General features: G+C 47.7%; 1 protein-coding gene across 1 annotated transcript in view; it reads right to left on the bottom strand.

The window, feature by feature from the left end:
* The window catches only part of LOC141988500 (uncharacterized), an 18,269-nt gene extending 4,963 nt beyond the window's left edge, over positions 1-13,306 (bottom strand). Inside the window, exons 1-2 of the mRNA XM_074954297.1 lie at positions 12,995-13,306; positions 7,505-7,806 (exon numbers count right to left, since the gene is read on the bottom strand). Of these exons, the coding sequence (XP_074810398.1) occupies positions 7,505-7,787 (283 nt within the window). The 5' untranslated portion in view covers positions 7,788-7,806; positions 12,995-13,306. The remainder of the gene's footprint in view (positions 1-7,504; positions 7,807-12,994) is intronic.
* Positions 13,307-18,724: the final 5,418 nt, after the last annotated feature.

Below are 18,724 nucleotides of genomic sequence, written 5' to 3' on the forward strand. Positions count from 1 at the left end.
ATGGTATTCAATTGCTAATTGTTTTTGTTTGCTTCACGTATCTCCATACACTCATATAACCTGCTTAATGAATGGTGCAGCACACAGCTCTAGGAAATTCCCAGACTAAAGTTACGTTAAGTTTGAGAGTATTTACATAGATGTGATTCTAAGAGCCCCATTCTGCCAAGTGGCGAAGGGTGCATCCAACCCGATACTGGCAAAATATTTAGCCAACCAATGTCTTGTAAAGTATCGTATAAAAATTGGTGAGACTCCAGTGAGAGTCAGGACGTGCGGGTTGTATATAGAGATGTATGCATAATCTTAATATATGTTGTGAAGGCCAGAGACGGATTAAGGTTTCATAGGGCCCTGGGCCAGAGCAAGTTGGGGGGCCTCTCCAGCTGGAGCGCCACTGGCTTCAGGTAGAGAGGGACGGAGGGCCTTCGGGGCGCAACATGGGCGGGGCCCCGGCCTGGGTTGGGGGGGTGCCTGCCCTGGCCTATGATATCTGCCACATGTCTGTCCTCTATGTTGTTAAGCCCTGTATGGTTCCCCACTCCGAGCACCGTTTGGCGGAGGGATTCCTTTGATCAGCCCCTTTGGCGCATTCCTCCACTTGCCAGGTGGTGACGCTCTGGCTTCATTCACGGCACAGAAACGCAAGGTCGCCATCCTCGCAGATGACCACACTACAAATAATAAACAGTAAGAATGTACAGTGCCTGGCGCACTGGGGTGCTGGCCCATGCCTGGAACGCCTAGGCCCTCCAAAAGTACAAATAAATACTAATAATGATTCTATTAAATATAAATAAATAAATTAATAAAATACATTACAAGGATGTAATTATCCTCAAACCCGCGTTATAAACTGAGGCCGCCCAGTGTTCAGGCTTCATTTACAACACCCAAATGTGATTGTCATGAGATGTCTCTGGCTGGGTTGTTGGCAGCACAAGGGAAATTGGACTGGAGTTTAGGACGAGCTTCCTCCACTAGGGGGCGTGTGCAACACACACTACAGGATATGGCGCTTTGGCTCCCTCTGGTGACGTGGCCACACCAAGGTTGATGCATTTGTGAGAGTTGGGTCTGTTAGCTCAGACACGTTCACACGAGGGTGTGGTTTTCCAGGACCATACAGGAAAGGGAGAAGGATCTGTGGGATAGGTCAGAAAGTCTGGTCTGCTTGTGGCGGTGATGAATTTAGCAGGGCTGGTTGGAACTCAGGGTTTCCATATGGCGGGAAATGCCGCCTCTCAAAATTTATTTTGGTTCCGAATCAGAATGAGATCCCGAAATTTCCAAATTTCCCATGAAATGAAATTTTTGAAAAAAAAAACCAAGTCTAGTCAAAAAGCTGCGTTTTGATAATAGCAAAATATTTCATTCTGACGTTGACTATTTAAAAATGTATATTGTACATTTTGACACAACTTTTCATTTCAAATAATATAAATATAATATAATTAATATAATATAACAGTGGTAGGACAAGAAGCAATGGGGTAATCGGGAGCCAGGGAGATTTCGGATAAATATTAGGAAAAATGATCGAACTGTAAGGGTAGTTAAGCTCTGGAACAGCTTCTAAGCGAGGTTGTGGAATCCCCATCACTGGAGATTTTTAAGACCAGGTGGGACAAACACCAGTCAGGGAGGGTCTAGGTTTACTTGGTCCTGCCACAGCACAGGGGACTGGAATAGAGGAGCTCTCAAGGTCCCTTCCTGCCGCACATTTCAATGATTCCATAATATAAAAAATGAAATGGAAATTCATTTCAAAATGAAAAATCAAAATGTTCCCTTCGGATAAGGTAAAAACAGAACACGCTTCCTTTCAATTTTTCCTTTTTCAGAACAAAATGTTGTCAAAATTGACACATTCTTGCAGAAAGTCTGATTTTGATGAAATGGCATTTTCTGCCAGAAGAATATTCCATTGGAAAATGTTTGGTCAGCTATAGAATAGAGGGAAGAAGACTCTGGAAAGGGCCATTGTCTGTGGCATTCGGTGTTTTCATTTTTCACTCCCTTGCTTTTGCGTAAGGGCTGTCGTGTGTAGATCCATGTAACCGCAGCATTATGTGAGGTGGTCGTGCATTAATAAAAACAAAGAGTGCACAGAAGAGGGGAAAGATGGCTTTCAGCATGGGTTTTGTTTCACAGGATTTTTTCCTGTCAGGGTGGATAATATTTTTAATTAAAAATCAGATTATTTTATTTGAAATCATTTTTTTAAAAAGAAGTCAATGGTTTTCTTTGTTAAAATAAATTTGTTTAAACCTAAATTTGAAGTTGGCAATCTATGTTGCGACCTAAAATTAATATTTTCTGTTAAACTCATTTGATTGAGCATATCAGTTTTATTTATTTAATCAGCCCCCCCTCTCCTAAGGAGAAAAAACAGCATCTTTAACTACTTTTTGAGGTCAGGCCAGGGGCACCAGAAGAGGGGAGGCCAGGGAGCCATGCCTGCCCGCACTGTTAAAAGGGGGAGGACTATGCCCTTCTACTTTTTACCAGCTGGAAGGGTGAGCAACGGGAGGCGGGGTGGAGAGGAGCGAGCGGCGGACAGGGTTTTGGGGGGGGAAGAGGTGGTGCAAGAAGGGATGGCACAAGGGCGGAGGCTCATGGAGAAGGGGCGGTGTGAGGGCGGGGCCTCGCTGGGAATGGGTGGCGCCAGGGCAGGGGCTCAGGGAGAAGGGGCGGGGCTTCGGGGGGGGCAGGGCCACAGTTCAGGCACCCACATCTTTCGGGCACTTCTGCCACTCCTGGTTCAGGCTCTATAAATCTGGCACAATACGACCGTTCTGCTTCAAGCATGCCGCTGTATCATTTTTATGCTTTACAGTGGAGTCAGTGCTGGTATTTACTTTTCTCCAAGTCACGTCAGTGCTTTCAGTTTCCGTGGTGCAGAAAAGCTTACCTACTTTTGGTTTCAGTTTCATAGATTTGTAAATGATAAAGCCACAAGGGCAAAAAGTGAATCGAGTCAATAAAGTAATTCCTGGTTGGCCGTTGGAAGTTAAAGCCGGGCAAATTCCAAGGAGAAATAAAGAACGCATTTTTTTTTAAACAGTGTGGACCGTTAACCGTGGGAACAAACTCCCCAGGGAAGTGGTGGATTCTCCATCTCCTGTCATCTTCTGATCAAGACTGGATGCCTTTCTGGAAATCGCCGTACCCAAACACAAGTTATAAGGCTCAATACAAGAGGAACTAGGGCAAATTCTCTTTGTGTTACGCAGAAAGTCAGATTGGAGGTTCCAACCCTCCTGTCGGGCCTTACAGCCTATGAAAGTTTGCCAGGTGCCCAACTAGCTGGGGTTGCTGTCGGTCCGTGTTGGGGTGCTCCTCTCTCGTGGATGCCACAAAAACGTCTTGGGAGGCACAGGTCACAGTGGGGAGTGCGTTGGCAGACTGTGCTCCCCCAATGCACTGCAAGAGAATGTCATAGACTCGTAGGCCAGAAGGGACCTCCGTGATCACGTAGGCTGACCTCCTACACAACACGGGCCAGTGCCCCAAAATAATCCCTAGGCCAGCAAACTCCCCCAATATAATTCCTAGTGAGTGGAAATGGTATGAACCTGGCAAGTCGGTAAATTAAACAGGTTCTGCCATACTCCAGGATTCTGTCCCTCATTCCAGCCCGGTGCAAGGCCTGTGTGGTGTCCAGTGATCACTCCGTGCTGAAGATGCTGGCAGATGATCTGCTTTGCTCTGGGTCCGGCTCCAGGTGGCAGTGCCCAACAACAACTAGATCTCCACGTTGCCCTGCTTGCGCTCTGTATCCCAGAAGCTCAGCCCTTAAAGGCCCAGTTCCACAGTATGCCCGCATCTCGGAGTGAGGCCCTTCTGTACCAAATGTTGGCACCGATTCAGCTGTCAGAGTGGCAAGAAGAGGAAGAGACAGGGCATTTTAGCAGTGGCACGGCACCAGGGGAAAGCGGCAGGAGTGATTTCTTTAGGAGAGCGCTCAAGTTGCATGCAGATGGCAAAGGGGGGAGGCAGCTGATGTCATTTCCATTGCTAGATGATTCCCTTATGCTGACCGCTGTCCTAGACCAGGCTCACAAGCGCAGAGTGCTGGGACCACGTCATCAGGCAGACCTGAGACAGCCAGCGACGGGCCCAGAACTTCTGCAGGAGAGAGGCCACGTGACAGGGATGCGCTTAGCTCTTCCAGAGTGGGAAGAGGCCCACGGAGCGAAGCAGCAGCCAAGTAAAGGAAGCGGCACGTGGCTGTGGTGTGTAGGGTCCCTGGCTTGGGACCCAGAGTACCCTGCAGGCCCGGGTCCGCCCACCCGCCAGCTCTGGAGTGGCCTAAGCCCCAGAAAGGGGGCACGGCTAGTTTAAAAGCCCAAGAAAAGGGGCTAGATATAAAAGGGGCCGAGAGACAGGGCTGAAGGTGGGGGGCAGATCGACCGGCCTGGTGGGGCTCTTTACTAAGCACCGAGAAGGGGGTATGTTTCCGTTAGAAGCCCAGACAGGGGTCTGGATTTAAGGAAGCCCAAGAGGGGCTGAAGAGAGAAGGCCCCCTCAGCACAGTGGGGCTGAGTCCAGTCTGAGCCAGGGATTGGAAGACTTTGTTTGGTGTTTGCTTTGGATTCGAATCCTCCGGAAGGGGTTCATTCCTCCATTTTAGACTTGGCTGGAGGGCTGAGCCACTGACGACCCGCTGAGTGAGGTCAACAACCTACAGGGGGCGCAAGGAGTGGGGCAAAAGAGATTGCAGCATCACACCCATCTGACAGGAGGCACTCACAAGAGGAGAGTGTATCCCCATCACAGGCCGCCTTCCTGGAGCTGCGTGAGGAATTTGCTCCAGCCCTTCAGCACCAGGACACGAGCCATAGCAGTGCACAAACAGGTTGCTATGGCCCACTGGAAGCTGGATAAACTGGATTGTCACAGATCTGTGGCTAATCAGCTTGGTGTTTGCAAGTCAACAGTTGGATCTCTGATGGATGCTGGATATTAGGAAAAACTTTAGAACTATTCAGGGAGTTATGCTCTGGAATAGGGTTCTGAGGAAGGTTGTGGAATCCCCATCATTGGACAAACAACTGTTTACTTGGTCTTGCCTCAGTGCAAGGAGTTGGACATGGTGACCTCTTGAGGTCCTTTCCAGGCCCAACCCTTCATTTCTATGATTAAGAGTTAATCTGCCTCCACATGGCATCACACAACACACAGTCAACCTGTGGAACTCCTTGCCAGAGGATGTTGTGAAGGCCAAGACTATAACAGGGTTCAAAAAAGAACTAGATAAATTCATGGAGGATTAGCCAGGAAGGGCTGGGATGGTGTCCCTAGCCTCTGTTTTCCAGAAGCTCGTAATGGGAGCACATTGCCTTATGGGAGTTGTAGTTTGAGTCTCACCTGTGTACTAGGCTCCTTGGAGGACTACATCTCCCATAATGCAGTGGGGCTATTTCCTCTGACAAAGCTGCACAAGGGCACATGGCTGAGTGCATTATGAGAGATGTTGTACAGTGAGAAGCCTAGTGCATAAGGAAGAGTGTGGCTGCCAGGCTTCTGAATTACAACTCCCACCAGGCAATGTGCCACTATGGGAAAACAGGTTTCAGAGTAACAGCCGTGTTAGTCTGTATTCGTAAAAAGAAAAAAGAAAAGGAGGACTTGTGGCACCTTAGAGACTAACCAGTTTATTTGAGCATGAGCTTTCGTGAGCTACAGCTCACTTCATCGGATGCATAGCATATCGTGGAAACTGCAGAAGACATTATATACACACAGAGACCATGAAACAAAACTTCCTCCCACCCCACTGTCCTGCTGGTAACAGCTTATCTAAAGTGATCATCAAGGAGGGCCATTTCCAGCACAAATCCAGGTTTTCTCACCCTTCCCCCCCCCCACAGACACACATACAAACTCACTCTCCTGCTGGTAATAGCCCATCCCTCTTTGAAACCTCTCTTTATAATGCGCATGATAATCAAGGTGGGTCATTTCCAGCACTAATCCAGGTTTTCTCACCACCCCCCCCCCACACACACACCCCTCCAAAAACCACACACACAAACTCACTCTCCTGCTGGCAATAGCTCATTTTACAATGTGCACAGCAATAATCCAAGTTTAACCAGAACGTCTTGGGGGGGGGGGGGTTGTTTTTTTCCTACAAACCCCCCCCCAAGACGTTCTGGTTAAACTTGGATTATTGCTGTGCACATTGTAAGATGAGCTATTGCCAGCAGGAGAGTGAGTTTGTGTGTGTGGTTTTTGGAGGGGGGTGTGTGTGGGGGTGGTGGTGGTGGTGAGAAAACCTGGATTAGTGCTGGAAATGACCCACCTTGATTATCATGCGCATTATAAAGAGAGGTTTCAAAGAGGGATGGGCTATTACCAGCAGGAGAGTGAGTTTGTATGTGTGTCTGTGGGGGGGGGGGAGGAAGGGTGAGAAAACCTGGATTTGTGCTGGAAATGGCCCTCCTTGATGATCACTTTAGATAAGCTGTTACCAGCAGGACAGTGGGGTGGGAGGAAGTTTTGTTTCATGGTCTCTGTGTGTATATAATGTCTTCTGCAGTTTCCACGATATGCTATGCATCCGATGAAGTGAGCTGTAGCTCACGAAAGCTCATGCTCAAATAAACTGGTTAGTCTCTAAAGTGCCACAAGTACTCCTTTTCTTTTTTCTTTTTATGGGAAAACAGTTAAATATTGAACTGACTCGAAACAAAGCATTTCAGTAAAACTGAAAAAAAAAATTTCCATAAAAGTCTTAATGTTTCATCCTGATTTGGGTTGACAACAAATGTGGAAATATCAGAATTTCCTGCAGGATGGAAAATCTGAGTATCGCTCTGCTTTCAATGCAACGGTAAAGATGTATCCAAAAGTTTCTCTACAGCAAAGAAGCCAGGTTATGAATCCTGTGGGAACTATAAGTCTGAATGTCCTTTGAAGCAAGGATTTTTTCATTGTGTTGACTTAATAAAGAGGGTCTCATTAATTTCCTTTTGCTTTCATTTCATCTCCTTCTTTATCTGCTCTGCTCCTCTCTCTCCCCACCTACTTCCCTGCAAATTCTTCTTTCCACTTCTCCTCTTCTCCATGGCCTAACGGCCTTGTTCCCTGCTTCTGGGCATTCCTCTCCAGCTGGAGGCTCGCGGCTTCACCCCCATTGGTGACCCCAATCTCTGAGGCCAACCTCAACTTGTAGCAGCCCCCCAAGTAGATCCAGCAAGGCTGGGCCAACCCCTTTGTTTCCAGCTGCTTTGACAGACTTCCAAGCTCTCCTTTGCCAAGATGAGCCTAGACACCTGTAGAAAAAAGTAGGAAAGAAGGACGAACCAGAGTCATCTGCCTCCGGACAACCAGCACGTTCTGGGTGGCGCATGTGTGTGGAACAGCTGCTTTAGTGCACTCCATCGCTCAGCCACAGAGTTGGCACTGATGTACCAAGGGAATGCAACGTGCCATATGGGCACTGGTGTAATGGCTCTTCCGGCAGGAAACCAAATCGGAAAGAGATGCAACTCACCATATTCTGAAGGTTGCAAAAGCCGATTTGTGCCTGGGAATAAGATTTCCAAACACTCCAGAAAGTCTCGGCAGGTCGACTCCCCCCTTTTCTGGATGTAAATCAGCAACTTCCTAATTCTGGTTGCTTTGTCTTGTAGCTGGTTCAAGCTGTCATACTCCTCCTCGGTGATGACGGACTGGGCTAGTAACTCATCCAAGACGCTCTCGGGGTCTCTCTGAATGATTCCTATCAGCTCTTTGCGTTTGGTGCGTATAGCCGTGTATTTGTCGCCAGTGGCCATTGCTACTGAATCACAGGATCTGGAGTGATTTAATAAAAAAATGACATGAGATGCAAGAACTAGAGTTAGAGAAGGTGCGAGGGTTAGAATCACAGAAATGTCAGGCTGGAGGGGATTTTGAGAGGTCATCTAGTCCAGCCCCTTGTGCTGAGGCAGGACCAAGTAAACCTAGGTCATAAGTGACAGGTTTTTGTCCGGCCTGTTCTTAGAAACCTCCAGCGATGGGAATTCTACAACCTCCCTTGGAAGTCTGTTCCAGAGCTTCACTACTCTTGCAGTTAGAAAGTGTTTCCTAATATTTAACCTAAATCTCCCTTGCTGCAGATTAAGCCCATTACTTGTTGTCCTATCTTCAGCGGACATGGAGAAAACCTGACCACTGTGTTCTTTGTAACAGCCTTGTAAATATTTGAAGACTGTTATCAGGTCCCTCCTCTGCTTTCTCTTCTCTAAACTAAACATGCCCAGGTCTTCCGACCTTTCCTCATAGGTTATGTTCTGTTATCATGTTTGTTGCTCTCCTTTGGACTCTCTCCAGTTTGGCCACATCTTTCTTAAAGTGCAGTGCCTAAAATTGGACACAGTACTCCAGCTGAGGCCTCATCCATGTTAAACAATCTGTAAAATTAATCAGATTCCTCCATTTCTTCTTGGAAGCAGAATGGTTCTGCTATCAGAACTGGGCAAATAACAGATGTTTTGGTTCGTTGGCAATGCAAAAAAGAGAAATTAAAAAATTGGATCCAATGAAATGTTTTGTTTGACCTGCAAAAAGCAAGCACTGGTTCCATTTTGAGCATTTTAAAATGCTTTTGATTGTTTGTTTTTTTAAAAAAAACAAACGCAAAATTAAAGGAATTTTTGAAAAAATCATTTCAAACTGATAAATTGAAGTGTTTGGTATCAGAAATGTCAAAATTTAAATGTTTTTATTTTTATTTATTTTTGTAATTTGTTTTTAGCCTTAATTTTTTCCCAGACCAAAACAATTCAGTGAAATCAATATAAATTTATAAACTGTTTTGTTGTTGCTGAATTTGCGTTTTGTGCCAGAGTAAGTTTCAGATGACAAATTCTGCCTAGCTCCCCCTGGAGTACCTACAGGGAGTATAACGGTTCACAGTTTTGTCAGTTCACAGGTATCTGGGCCAAGACTTCAGCTCTTAGTCAATAATTTTTTGTCATGGTCCAAATTTCTTGGTCGAGATATACTCAAGCTCTGGACTCCAGAGAAACATTTTTCACACTGCAAGTGCGCATGTTCAAGGAACATGTACAATGCTGTGAAATATACCCAGGGCCTATTGCTTATATTTTTAGTGCATTAAATGAAAAATAAAATCAAACCACTATATAACCTAAAAAAAATCTCCAAGAAAGATGTAATAAATTGCATCTGAGACTTTGAGAAAGTACTTAGATAAAATGTCGAATAGATGCAAATATCAGCATTAAATCACTTTCAGTCAACAGTTTTAAGTTTTGAATGAGTATTGTCAAATACAGTTATTAGAGGCATAGCTGTATATAGATAACATATTAAAAACTTTTTGGCCTTTTGTGGTTTCTTTAACCTAAGTATCCGAGTCTGAAAGAAAATAACACTTTGTACACATGAACTCTTCATCCTTTCACCACAGAGTCAGAAGCACCTGGAAACCTTCTCTTGCTTGGTGATTTCTCTGACCTGTGTTTGCAAACCCACCACCCTCCTGGAGGCCACCCAACTTGCAGTGGATTCTCACCCAGACACTAACATGTCCATCCTGCAGTTCCATGCCCCACCCAGTGTTGGTGGGTGCTCCACCCACCCAGTGGCCTGGATGACCCTAGGGGGATGCTCCCCAGCACCTGATAGCCTTAGGGACCCAGGGCTGCACGTGCTTGTTAGAGAGCTTATTCCTTCACTCTCCCACTTCCCTGGTCCTTCTCGCATGAACAGAGAGCAACAATACCCGAAGTCCGAAGGTGCAAACAATTCGATGTTTATTGGGGTGAACTTCCAGCAAGCTTAAATACAAGTTCCTTTTTCCTTATTTTTGAATCCCAACTTACTTCCTGTTTGTCCCTAATTTATATAGTAATATTCTTAGCTATACCTTAACCAATCATTCTACTGAAATTTAACTAACCAATCCTAACATATTGTAACATGATTAGCTAACCAATTATATCCCACCACAATAATTAGTTTACACCCAGCAAAATTAATTATACAGCAGACAGAAACAATCACAGAACCAGACAGAGATTATACAGACAAACAATAGCAAAGTGGGAACTATAAGGACAAAATAATACAGAAGTGAGGATTTCACATCCCAGCTATTGATAAGTGAGTTCTTGCCAGACAGGATGTTATCAAACTCAGTTTCCTTTTACATTTTCTAGGCACTTCCCTTTCTCTGGAGGTGATAGGAATACAATCCTGTCCTGATAGTGCCTGACAGCCCAATAGCACCTTATTTCAATGTGACTAGTTTGGAATGGGAGGAGGTGACCGGTCGCTTCCCAGCTTATGGCTGCCTCTGCTGCTTAGCCAAAGGCCTTAGCCTAAGCACAGGGCCTCAGACTGTCACAGTAAGAGAAGGCCCTTACTCCGGCAGACAGTGATTTTGATTCTTTCTTTTATACCTCTAGAACTAGCCAAATGATAAGAATACCCCTAAATTCTTAAAGTACAGGCCTTTGCAGACAGGCCTGAATATCTATATCCTAACAGTGCTTCCCCCTCAGATCCTCCCCAAGCAGTGCTGGCAGGTGCCCCTCCTGTCCGGTGGCCTCTGGTTCCACAAGAGAAGAATGCTTTACCCCCTCTCATCTTTCCGTCCTGCACTGGGAGGAATCTCACCTACCTGTTGGCCTCTGTGTCCTAGCTGTTGCTCTGCTTAACCCTTTGTAGCCTATGATCCAATGTCTTCATGGATGCTGGGTCATAGGCAGCCTTTGCCGGCTGTGCTGGGGCTTTGTTGATCACAATGAGTGTACCTCAGTGGTTCAGGGGCTTCTCGCTAGTCAGAGTAATTTTCCACTCCTGTCAGGGCCAGCTACGGGCTATGTGCTGCCCCTGAAACTTCTGACTGAGGGATGGGGAAAATAAGGAGGGAGGCAGCCAGCAACTCTCATGTCTGTAAGATTCTCTGGTGCAGAGTGAGCTCCTCTCAATTCTTTGCAATCCCAAGTCTACACCGGGACCGGCAGGGCTGGAACAAAGCGTGTCCCACTTCCCTCTGTAGCCCCAAGTCCTGGCATGATTCCAGGAAGGGCTAAAGCCCCAAGTCCTGGCACACCCCGCGGTCCGCTGGAAAGTCTCTGGCGGTCCAGGTTTGGACCATTCGGGCTGCCTATGGATGACCCCATCTTAGCCCATGCAAGGAAGGGGGTCAGGGCCAGTTCAGATAATGCTGCCAAAATGTAACTGCAGCTCTGGGGCCTTTTATCTTTCCAAGTTAGGCACTGAGAAAATTGTCCCTCCCCCGCCACCCCCCCGAAAACACCTTCAGAACTGCTCTTTTCTCTAGCCATCATCTCAGAGGAGAAATGGAGAAGTTACTTGCTTTTGCCAGATGGCTACCAGCTTGGCTAGCTAAGTCAGTCCCTGGGTGCTTCTCTCCTATTTCTGACACCGGGGAGGTAAGATTTAGGGGCAAGAGCTGGAATAGCCATAGTCCCATTTCAGAACAGAGTGAAATATCCTTGCATGTTTCACCTTGGCATTTCCATGACAATCACTCGGCGCAGCCTGCGTTAAATTCCCCAGCCTGCGCTCGACAGGATGTAAGACTGGATGATCATAACGACCCCTTCTGACCGTAAACCAGAGATGGGCAAACTGCGGCCCGCAGGCCACATCTGGCCCGCAGGACCGTCCTGCCCGGCCCTTGAGCTCCCGGCCTGGGAGGCTAGTCCCCAGCTCCCCGCCTACTGTCCCCCGTTCCCCGCAGCCTCAGCTCGCCACGCCGCCAGTGCTCTGGGCAGCATGGCTGCCAGTCCTGATAAGGGGGTGGGGAGCGGGGGGGGGGGGTTGGATAAGGGGCAGGGGGTCCCGGGGGCAGTCAGGAGACAGGGAGCGGGGGGTGGGGTTGATAGGGGGTGAGGTCCTGGGCGGAGGTTAGGGGAGAGGGGTCCGGGGGGGGGGCGGTCAGGTGACAGGGAGCGGTTGGATAGGCATGGGAATCCCAGGGGGCCTGTCAGGGGGCGGGGGTGTGGATAGGGATGGGGGCAGTCAGGGGATGGGGGGGTTGGAAGGGGGCGGTGTCCCAGGAGGGGGCGGTCAGGGGACAAGGAGCGGGGGTGGGGTGGATAGGTGTGGGAGTCCCGGGGTTGGATACAGGGTGGGATCCCAGGGATGGTGTGGTCAGGGGACAAGGAGCAGGGGGTTGGATAGGTGTGGGAGTCCCGGGGGGCCTGTCAGGGGGAGGGGCTGTGGATAGGGGTCAGGGCAGTCAGGGGACAGTGAGCGGGGGGGTTGGATAGGGGGTGGGGTCCTGGAGGGTTGTTAGGGGGTGGGGGTGTGGATAGGGATGGGGGCAGTCAGGGGACAGGGGGGTTGGATAGGGGGTGGGGTCCCAGGAGGGGGCGGTCAGGGGACAAGGAGTGGGGGAGGGGGGTGTGTGGATAGGTGTGGGAGTCCTGGGGTTGGATACAGGGTGTGATCCTGGAAGGGCGTGGTGGTCAGGGGACAAGGAGCAGGGGGGTTGGATAGGGGGTGGGAATCCTAGGGGGGCTGTCAGAGGGCAGGGGTGTGGATAGGGGGGGGGCAGTCAGGGGACAGGGAGCAGGGGGGGTTGGATAGGGGGTGGGGTCCCGGAAGGGGGCGGCCAGGGGACAAGGAGCAAGGGGGGTTGGATGGGTCAGGGATTCTGAGGGGGGCAGTCAGGGGGCGGGAAGTGGGAGGGGGCGGATAAGGGATGGGGGCCAGGCTGTCTGGGGAGGCCCAGCCTTCCCTACCCGGCCCTCCATACCGTTTTGGAACCCCGATGTGGCCCTCAGGCCAAAAAGTTTGCCCACCCCTGCCTTAAACTCTATGAATCTCCAAAAAAATAGATCATCATAGAAGCCGGTCTCCACATCCTAGCTCTGCTTCTGCTCGGCCAGACTCAGTCTGCGGAAGACGTGAGGACAAGCGCAGCGGGCAGCTCAGGATCTGGCCGAAGAAATGTTTACCCGGAAGGAGGCTCGAGGGTTTATTGAAAAGCAGTACCTACCTCCCAGGGTCTGCGAGAGTCGAGAGAGATCCCACCCCCAGCGGGGTGTCCGCTGTGCGTTATATGGCAGAAATGCAGAGTCACTCTGGAACAGAGATCCTGTCTTGCAGCGTGGTCTTGGCTCTGTTTCACACAGCAGAAAAGCAGATGTGCTCTCTAGATCTTGTCTTCCAGGGAGGCATCTGCTCTATTTTCGGTAGCAGAACAGCTGAGTCAAGCAGGTGTTGTGAGCAGGATGTGGGGACAAGGGCATGGCTGGCTTCTCTCTGGGCATCTGGAAAATCAGCACAAGAGAAGTCACAAGCCAGAGACACTTTGCATCCTCCTCCTCTCACGTGGTGCTTGGCACAGTCCCTGATGCTATTTGTGTCTGGCCGGGGATGAGCCAAGATGAAATGGAGGTGGTGTGATCTTAGGTCATGGCATTCACTGCAGTGCCGGCTTGCCCTTCGTCACACAGCATGGCTGGCAGGACAAGACCAGCTGCATGAAATGGAGGAGAGAGGGCAGTTGGTTTCTGCTCCCTCCACCACACATGGGCTGTTTTAGATTGGCTCATTTGGGTGCTGCCACGCTTAACTCAGCACCTGCATACCACACTGCCACTTCAACACCGTTCGCTTTCAGGATCTTGCTCGAGGAGCCTATTGGCAACTTTAGGCATCTTTAGCATCTAGTCCTAAGTAACAAGTTCCCGGCAGACATATGGAGAAGTGAGATAAAAAACATCAAACACTCTTGGTGGACGGTTGCAACATAACACAACTTTTATTCTTAATGTAATGACTGAAGCCCCCAAATTATGAATGATCACTCTTCTTAGTAAATAAACCAGAGTCCCGTCCACCTTTTTGTTCTCTGGAGATGAACCAAAGTCCCAACATGCCTTGCGTTTCTAATTTGTTGTATTTCAGATGAACCTAAGCTGAACTTTAGCTGACCTAGTCCAGATACCAAGAAAAGGGTCACTTGTAATTGGTATGTGGCAGGCGTTTCCTGCGGTTAATTAAAATCATCTACTGTAAGATGCGTTTTGCTGATCAGGAATTGCTCTAACCAACGTTTCCTGTCATAATGACTTGGTTACAGAGATCTTTTGCAGCTGATAAAATAATGGATGGTTGAACAGATGCTGTTAGCTTCTCAGTTGATAAGTTGGAGACAGGTCAGAAAAGAGCCATGAGAATCATAGATTCATAGATACTAAGGTCAGAAGGGACCATTATGATCATCTAGTCTGACCTCCTGTACAACGCAGGCCACAGAATCTCACCCATCCACTCCTGCGAAAAACCTCTCACCTATGTCTGAGCTATTGAAGTCCTCAAATCGTGGTTTAAAGACGTCAAGGAGCAGAGAATCCTCCAGCAAGTGACCCATGCCCCAAGCTACAGAGGAAGGTGAAAAACCTCCAGGGCCTCTTCCAATCTGCCCTGGAGGAAAATTCTTTCCCGACCCCAAATATGGCGATCCCTGACCACATAGGCAAAATTCACCAGCCAGATACTACAGAAAATTCTTTCCTGGGTAACTCAGATCCCACCCCATCTAACATCCCATCACAGGCCATTGGGCCTATTTACCATGAATATTTAATTACCAAAAACCATGTTATTCCATCATACCATCTCCTCCATAAACTTATCGAGTTTAATCTTAAAGCCAGATAGATCTTTTGCCCCCACTGCTTCCCTTGGAAGGCTATTCCAAAACTTCGCTCCTCTGATGGTTAGAAACCTTTGTCTAATTTCAAGTCTAAACTTCCTGGTGGCCAGTTTATATCCATTATATCATCACAGGATTAGAAAACCTGCCTTATAGTGACCAACTCAAAGAGCTCAATTTATTTAGCTTAACAAAGAGAAGGTTAAGGGGTGACTTGATCACAGTCTATACCTATCTACAGGGGGAAAAATGTTTAATAATGGACTCTTCAATCTAGCAGAGAAAGGTCTAACACAATCCAATGGCTGGAAGTTGAAGCTAGAAAAATTTGGACCGGAAATAAGGCGTAGATTTTTAACAGTGAGAGTAATTAACCATTGGAACAATTTCCCCAGGGTCGTGGTGGATTCTCCATCACTGATAATTTCTAAATCAAGACTGGATGTTTCTTCTAAAGATCTGCTCTAGGAATTATTTGGGGGCAGTTCTCCGGCCTGTGTTACACAGGAAATCAGACTAGATGATCACAATGGTCCCGTCTGGCCTTGGAATGCATGAATCCATTATGTAAATCAGATACCATGAAAAGAGGTTCACAGTCCATAGGTCATTTCCTTTGTCTCTTTTCTGGAAAGCCGCATAGTCTATAAAGGGATTCCTGTTTCTATAGAAGTGCGTTGTAATAGACAAAATAGTGTAATTGATAAGGAATATACATAAATGTACTGTAATTGGTAAGATTCATAATGGACAAAATGGACAAGGAACATCTGGTGTAGCAGATGTGTTCTGAAATCAGTGTAACAGCTAACCAGTAATCTACTGATTAATGTCTAAGCCTTAAGAGCTAATTGTGATTGCAAATTTTCCCAGTGGTAATTAAGTAATTACAGCTGTCATTGGCTTATTGATTCAAAATCAAATCAAATCATGAGAAAGGATTGTCTTTGTTCTATACCAGTATATAAGGGGACATAATTTTAGGAGCTAGCTGGAAGAATCCAATGCTGCTAAACTGTTGTCCAGACTGGTTTAGTATAGTTCTCTGAAAACATCTATCCAGAGTGCAGCTGGCAGTCAAAAAAGCTTAACAGAATGCTAGGAACCATTAGGGAAAGGATAGATAATAAAACTGAAAAGATCGTACTGCCTCTATATAAATCCATGGTAAGCCCACACCTTGAATACTTCATGCAGTGCTAGTCACCCCGTCCCAAAACATATATTAGAATGGGAAAAGGTCCAGAGAAGAAAAACAAGAATGATTATGGGTACGGAACAGCTTCCATTTGAGGAGAGATTAAAAAGATGAGGATCTGAGAAAAAAGAAGACTAGGGGAATATAGTAGAGGTCTATAAAATCATGACTGGTGTGGAGAAAGTGAATAGCAAAGTGTTATTTATCCCTTCACATAACACAAGTATTAGGGGTCACCCGATCAAATCAATAGGCAGCAGATTTAAAACAAACAAAAGGAAGTACTTCTTCACACAACGCACTGTCAACCTGTGGAACTCCTTGCCAGAGGATGTTGTGAAGGCCAAAGTATAACTGGGTTAAAACAAATTAGATAAGTTCACGAAGGATAGGTCCATCAATGGCTATTAGCCAAGATGGTCAGGGATGTAACCCCGTGCTCTGGGTGTCCCTAAGCCTCCAACTGCCAGCACCCGGGACTGGACCTCAGGGGATGAATTGCTTGAAATTGCCCTGTTCTGTTTGTTCCCTCTGAAGCGTCTGGCACCGGCCACAGTCATAAGACAGGATACTAGGCTAGCTGGACCATGGGTCTGACCCAGTATGGCCACTCTTATGTATACTTTTCCTTTCTGTATTCTGCTGTTAATTTTTGACTAATAATCTCTGATTAAATAATCCCAATTGAGCCAATTATTTGACATCTTTCTTAGTTATTGTTGTTATTTAAATTCAAACTGTTTAAGAATTGCTCAGCCATCAAGATCTTCTAGAAAAGGCAGGACAGAGGCCTGAAAGAATCAAAAAAACCCTCAGACGTTTAATTGAGGGGTTTCTTAAGACTTTCTAAATAGCCCGAGGAAAGTCAATATTTGAAGCCTTGCGCCAGAATGTACCACTGGTGTAGATTGAAGAGACTTCCCTTTTTCCCTGTCTGTGAATGAGTGGATTGAAATATAGATGTCAAATATTAAGATATTATACTATTTTGCCCGATAGAGTAGAGGGAAAAATAGGGAACTAGATGGAATAAACTACTGTGATTAAATGAAGTTATATGGGGAAAAGGGAAGTCGACTTTAAGTAGGCTTGGGAGAACTGGAGTTTTAAAAAATAATTTTGATGGATTTTTGGTGATTTTTATCAATTTGAGGTTTCACTATTGCGAGGGTATTTTGGGGGAGGGCCAGACAACAGCGGGGGTCAGACAGTGATTATATAAAGACAGTAGATGTTGAGATGCAAAAAGTTAAAGCTTTATAACCATTAAAACAGAAATGGTCAACATCGCATGTCACAGTGTGCAAAGTCAATAGCCTTAAATCAAACTCTGATAAATGCTGGGGCAGGAATTTTCTTACTTTGTCTCTTTGTAAATGTCGATGATTATGGATGGAAATATGTTTCCACCGGTTTGTGCGGGTAGGGTGAAATCGACGTTTACCCACATTTACTGATAATAATCTAGTACTTTCAAACCTATTTATAGCCTGTCTCTGCTTTGGGTTAGGGAAGGGATGGCTGGATGGGGCAATGGCTCCCTCTTGTGTCCCGTAGATGGAGTCTCTCCTCAGTGCTCTAGCCAGGATTTTGGTTAGTTTGGCTTTCTGATATTGTCCTATCGCGCCATTGAAACGGTTCCTTCCCCTGTGCAATCTCACCCTTTCTGCACTGCATTTCACCGGCCGTCCCGTTACCCAGTTATCTGCATCTTTTAGCCTGGAGCCCTTCACAATCCTCCCACACCAAAATAATTTGGTAGTGTCAGTAAATTTCCCCTCTCACTCTTCACCCTGTAATCCTGGGCCATTAATTAAATATTGAACAGTCCTGATCCTATCTGTGATCGCTGGGACCCCTGTTAGCCCACAGCAATTGTCCCCCCCCACCCTGCCACGCCTACAGCTGTGCCCCTGACAGCACCGAACTCCAGGGCCGACCTCCCGGGCAACCCTGCGCTCCCCACTGGCCACAGCTTCCCCTGCATCAGTCAGCACCGCTGCAGCCTGCCTCCCTTGTGCAAGCCCCCCCCCCCCCATGCAGCCCCCCAGCCACCACCTGCATGTCCGCGGTTCCTTGCCTCGCAGCTCTCCATCGCCCCTCCCCTCCCCCCACGCAGAGGGATCAGACTCCCCCCCCCACACACACACACAGGGCAGCAACAGGCCCATGTTCAACCATCCAGTTTTCTAGGGGATCCTTTTAAAATTAACATCCCCTCCCCCCACTGGGAAAAAAACAACTAAATCCCTCTCCGTCCCGGGTGGTCTCAACCGTCAGAGCGCCCCGCAGACCCCAGCTCTCCCAGGCCTGTGCCCCCAAACACCAGCTGCAGGATTTCAGCTCTACCCTTGCCCCTCTGGAGGGGATCCAGCCGGAAACAGGCCCCCGGCTCAGACTCCAGCCCGCCAAAGACTTGCCCCTTCCCTCCTGCAGACAGACCGCTCCACTGAGGTACGCGGCTGAGGGTTCGGTTGCCCTGAACCCTGCCCTCTGGGCTTCTTGAGGCTGGGCCTATTGCTGTTTGGTCACACTGTGAGGGGAACCATATTTAATCCCCCCGCCCCGACCGGCAAAATCGAAGTGAGTTTTAATCTGAATGTTTGCCCTGGTGCTGTGGGCGTCCCCGAGGAGGATGAGGGCAGCTCGTTCATGGGAGCAGGGCGGGTCGCAGCCAGTCTCTCCTGCGGTGACAGGTAATTTACTAGTCATAGGAGCAGTGACTTGACCAGGGGGCTCTGACACTACAGGTCTGTGCTCTCACCAGGATGCTGCTGGCAACTCCGCATTGGCCCTGGCTCAGTCCCTCCTGTTGGAGCTGCTCTGCTTTGTACAAATCATTAAACGGCCGAGGGACGGGAACCTGG

This window comes from Natator depressus, chromosome 6, assembly GCF_965152275.1.
Source record: "Natator depressus isolate rNatDep1 chromosome 6, rNatDep2.hap1, whole genome shotgun sequence".
Classification (NCBI taxonomy): Eukaryota; Metazoa; Chordata; order Testudines; family Cheloniidae; genus Natator; species Natator depressus.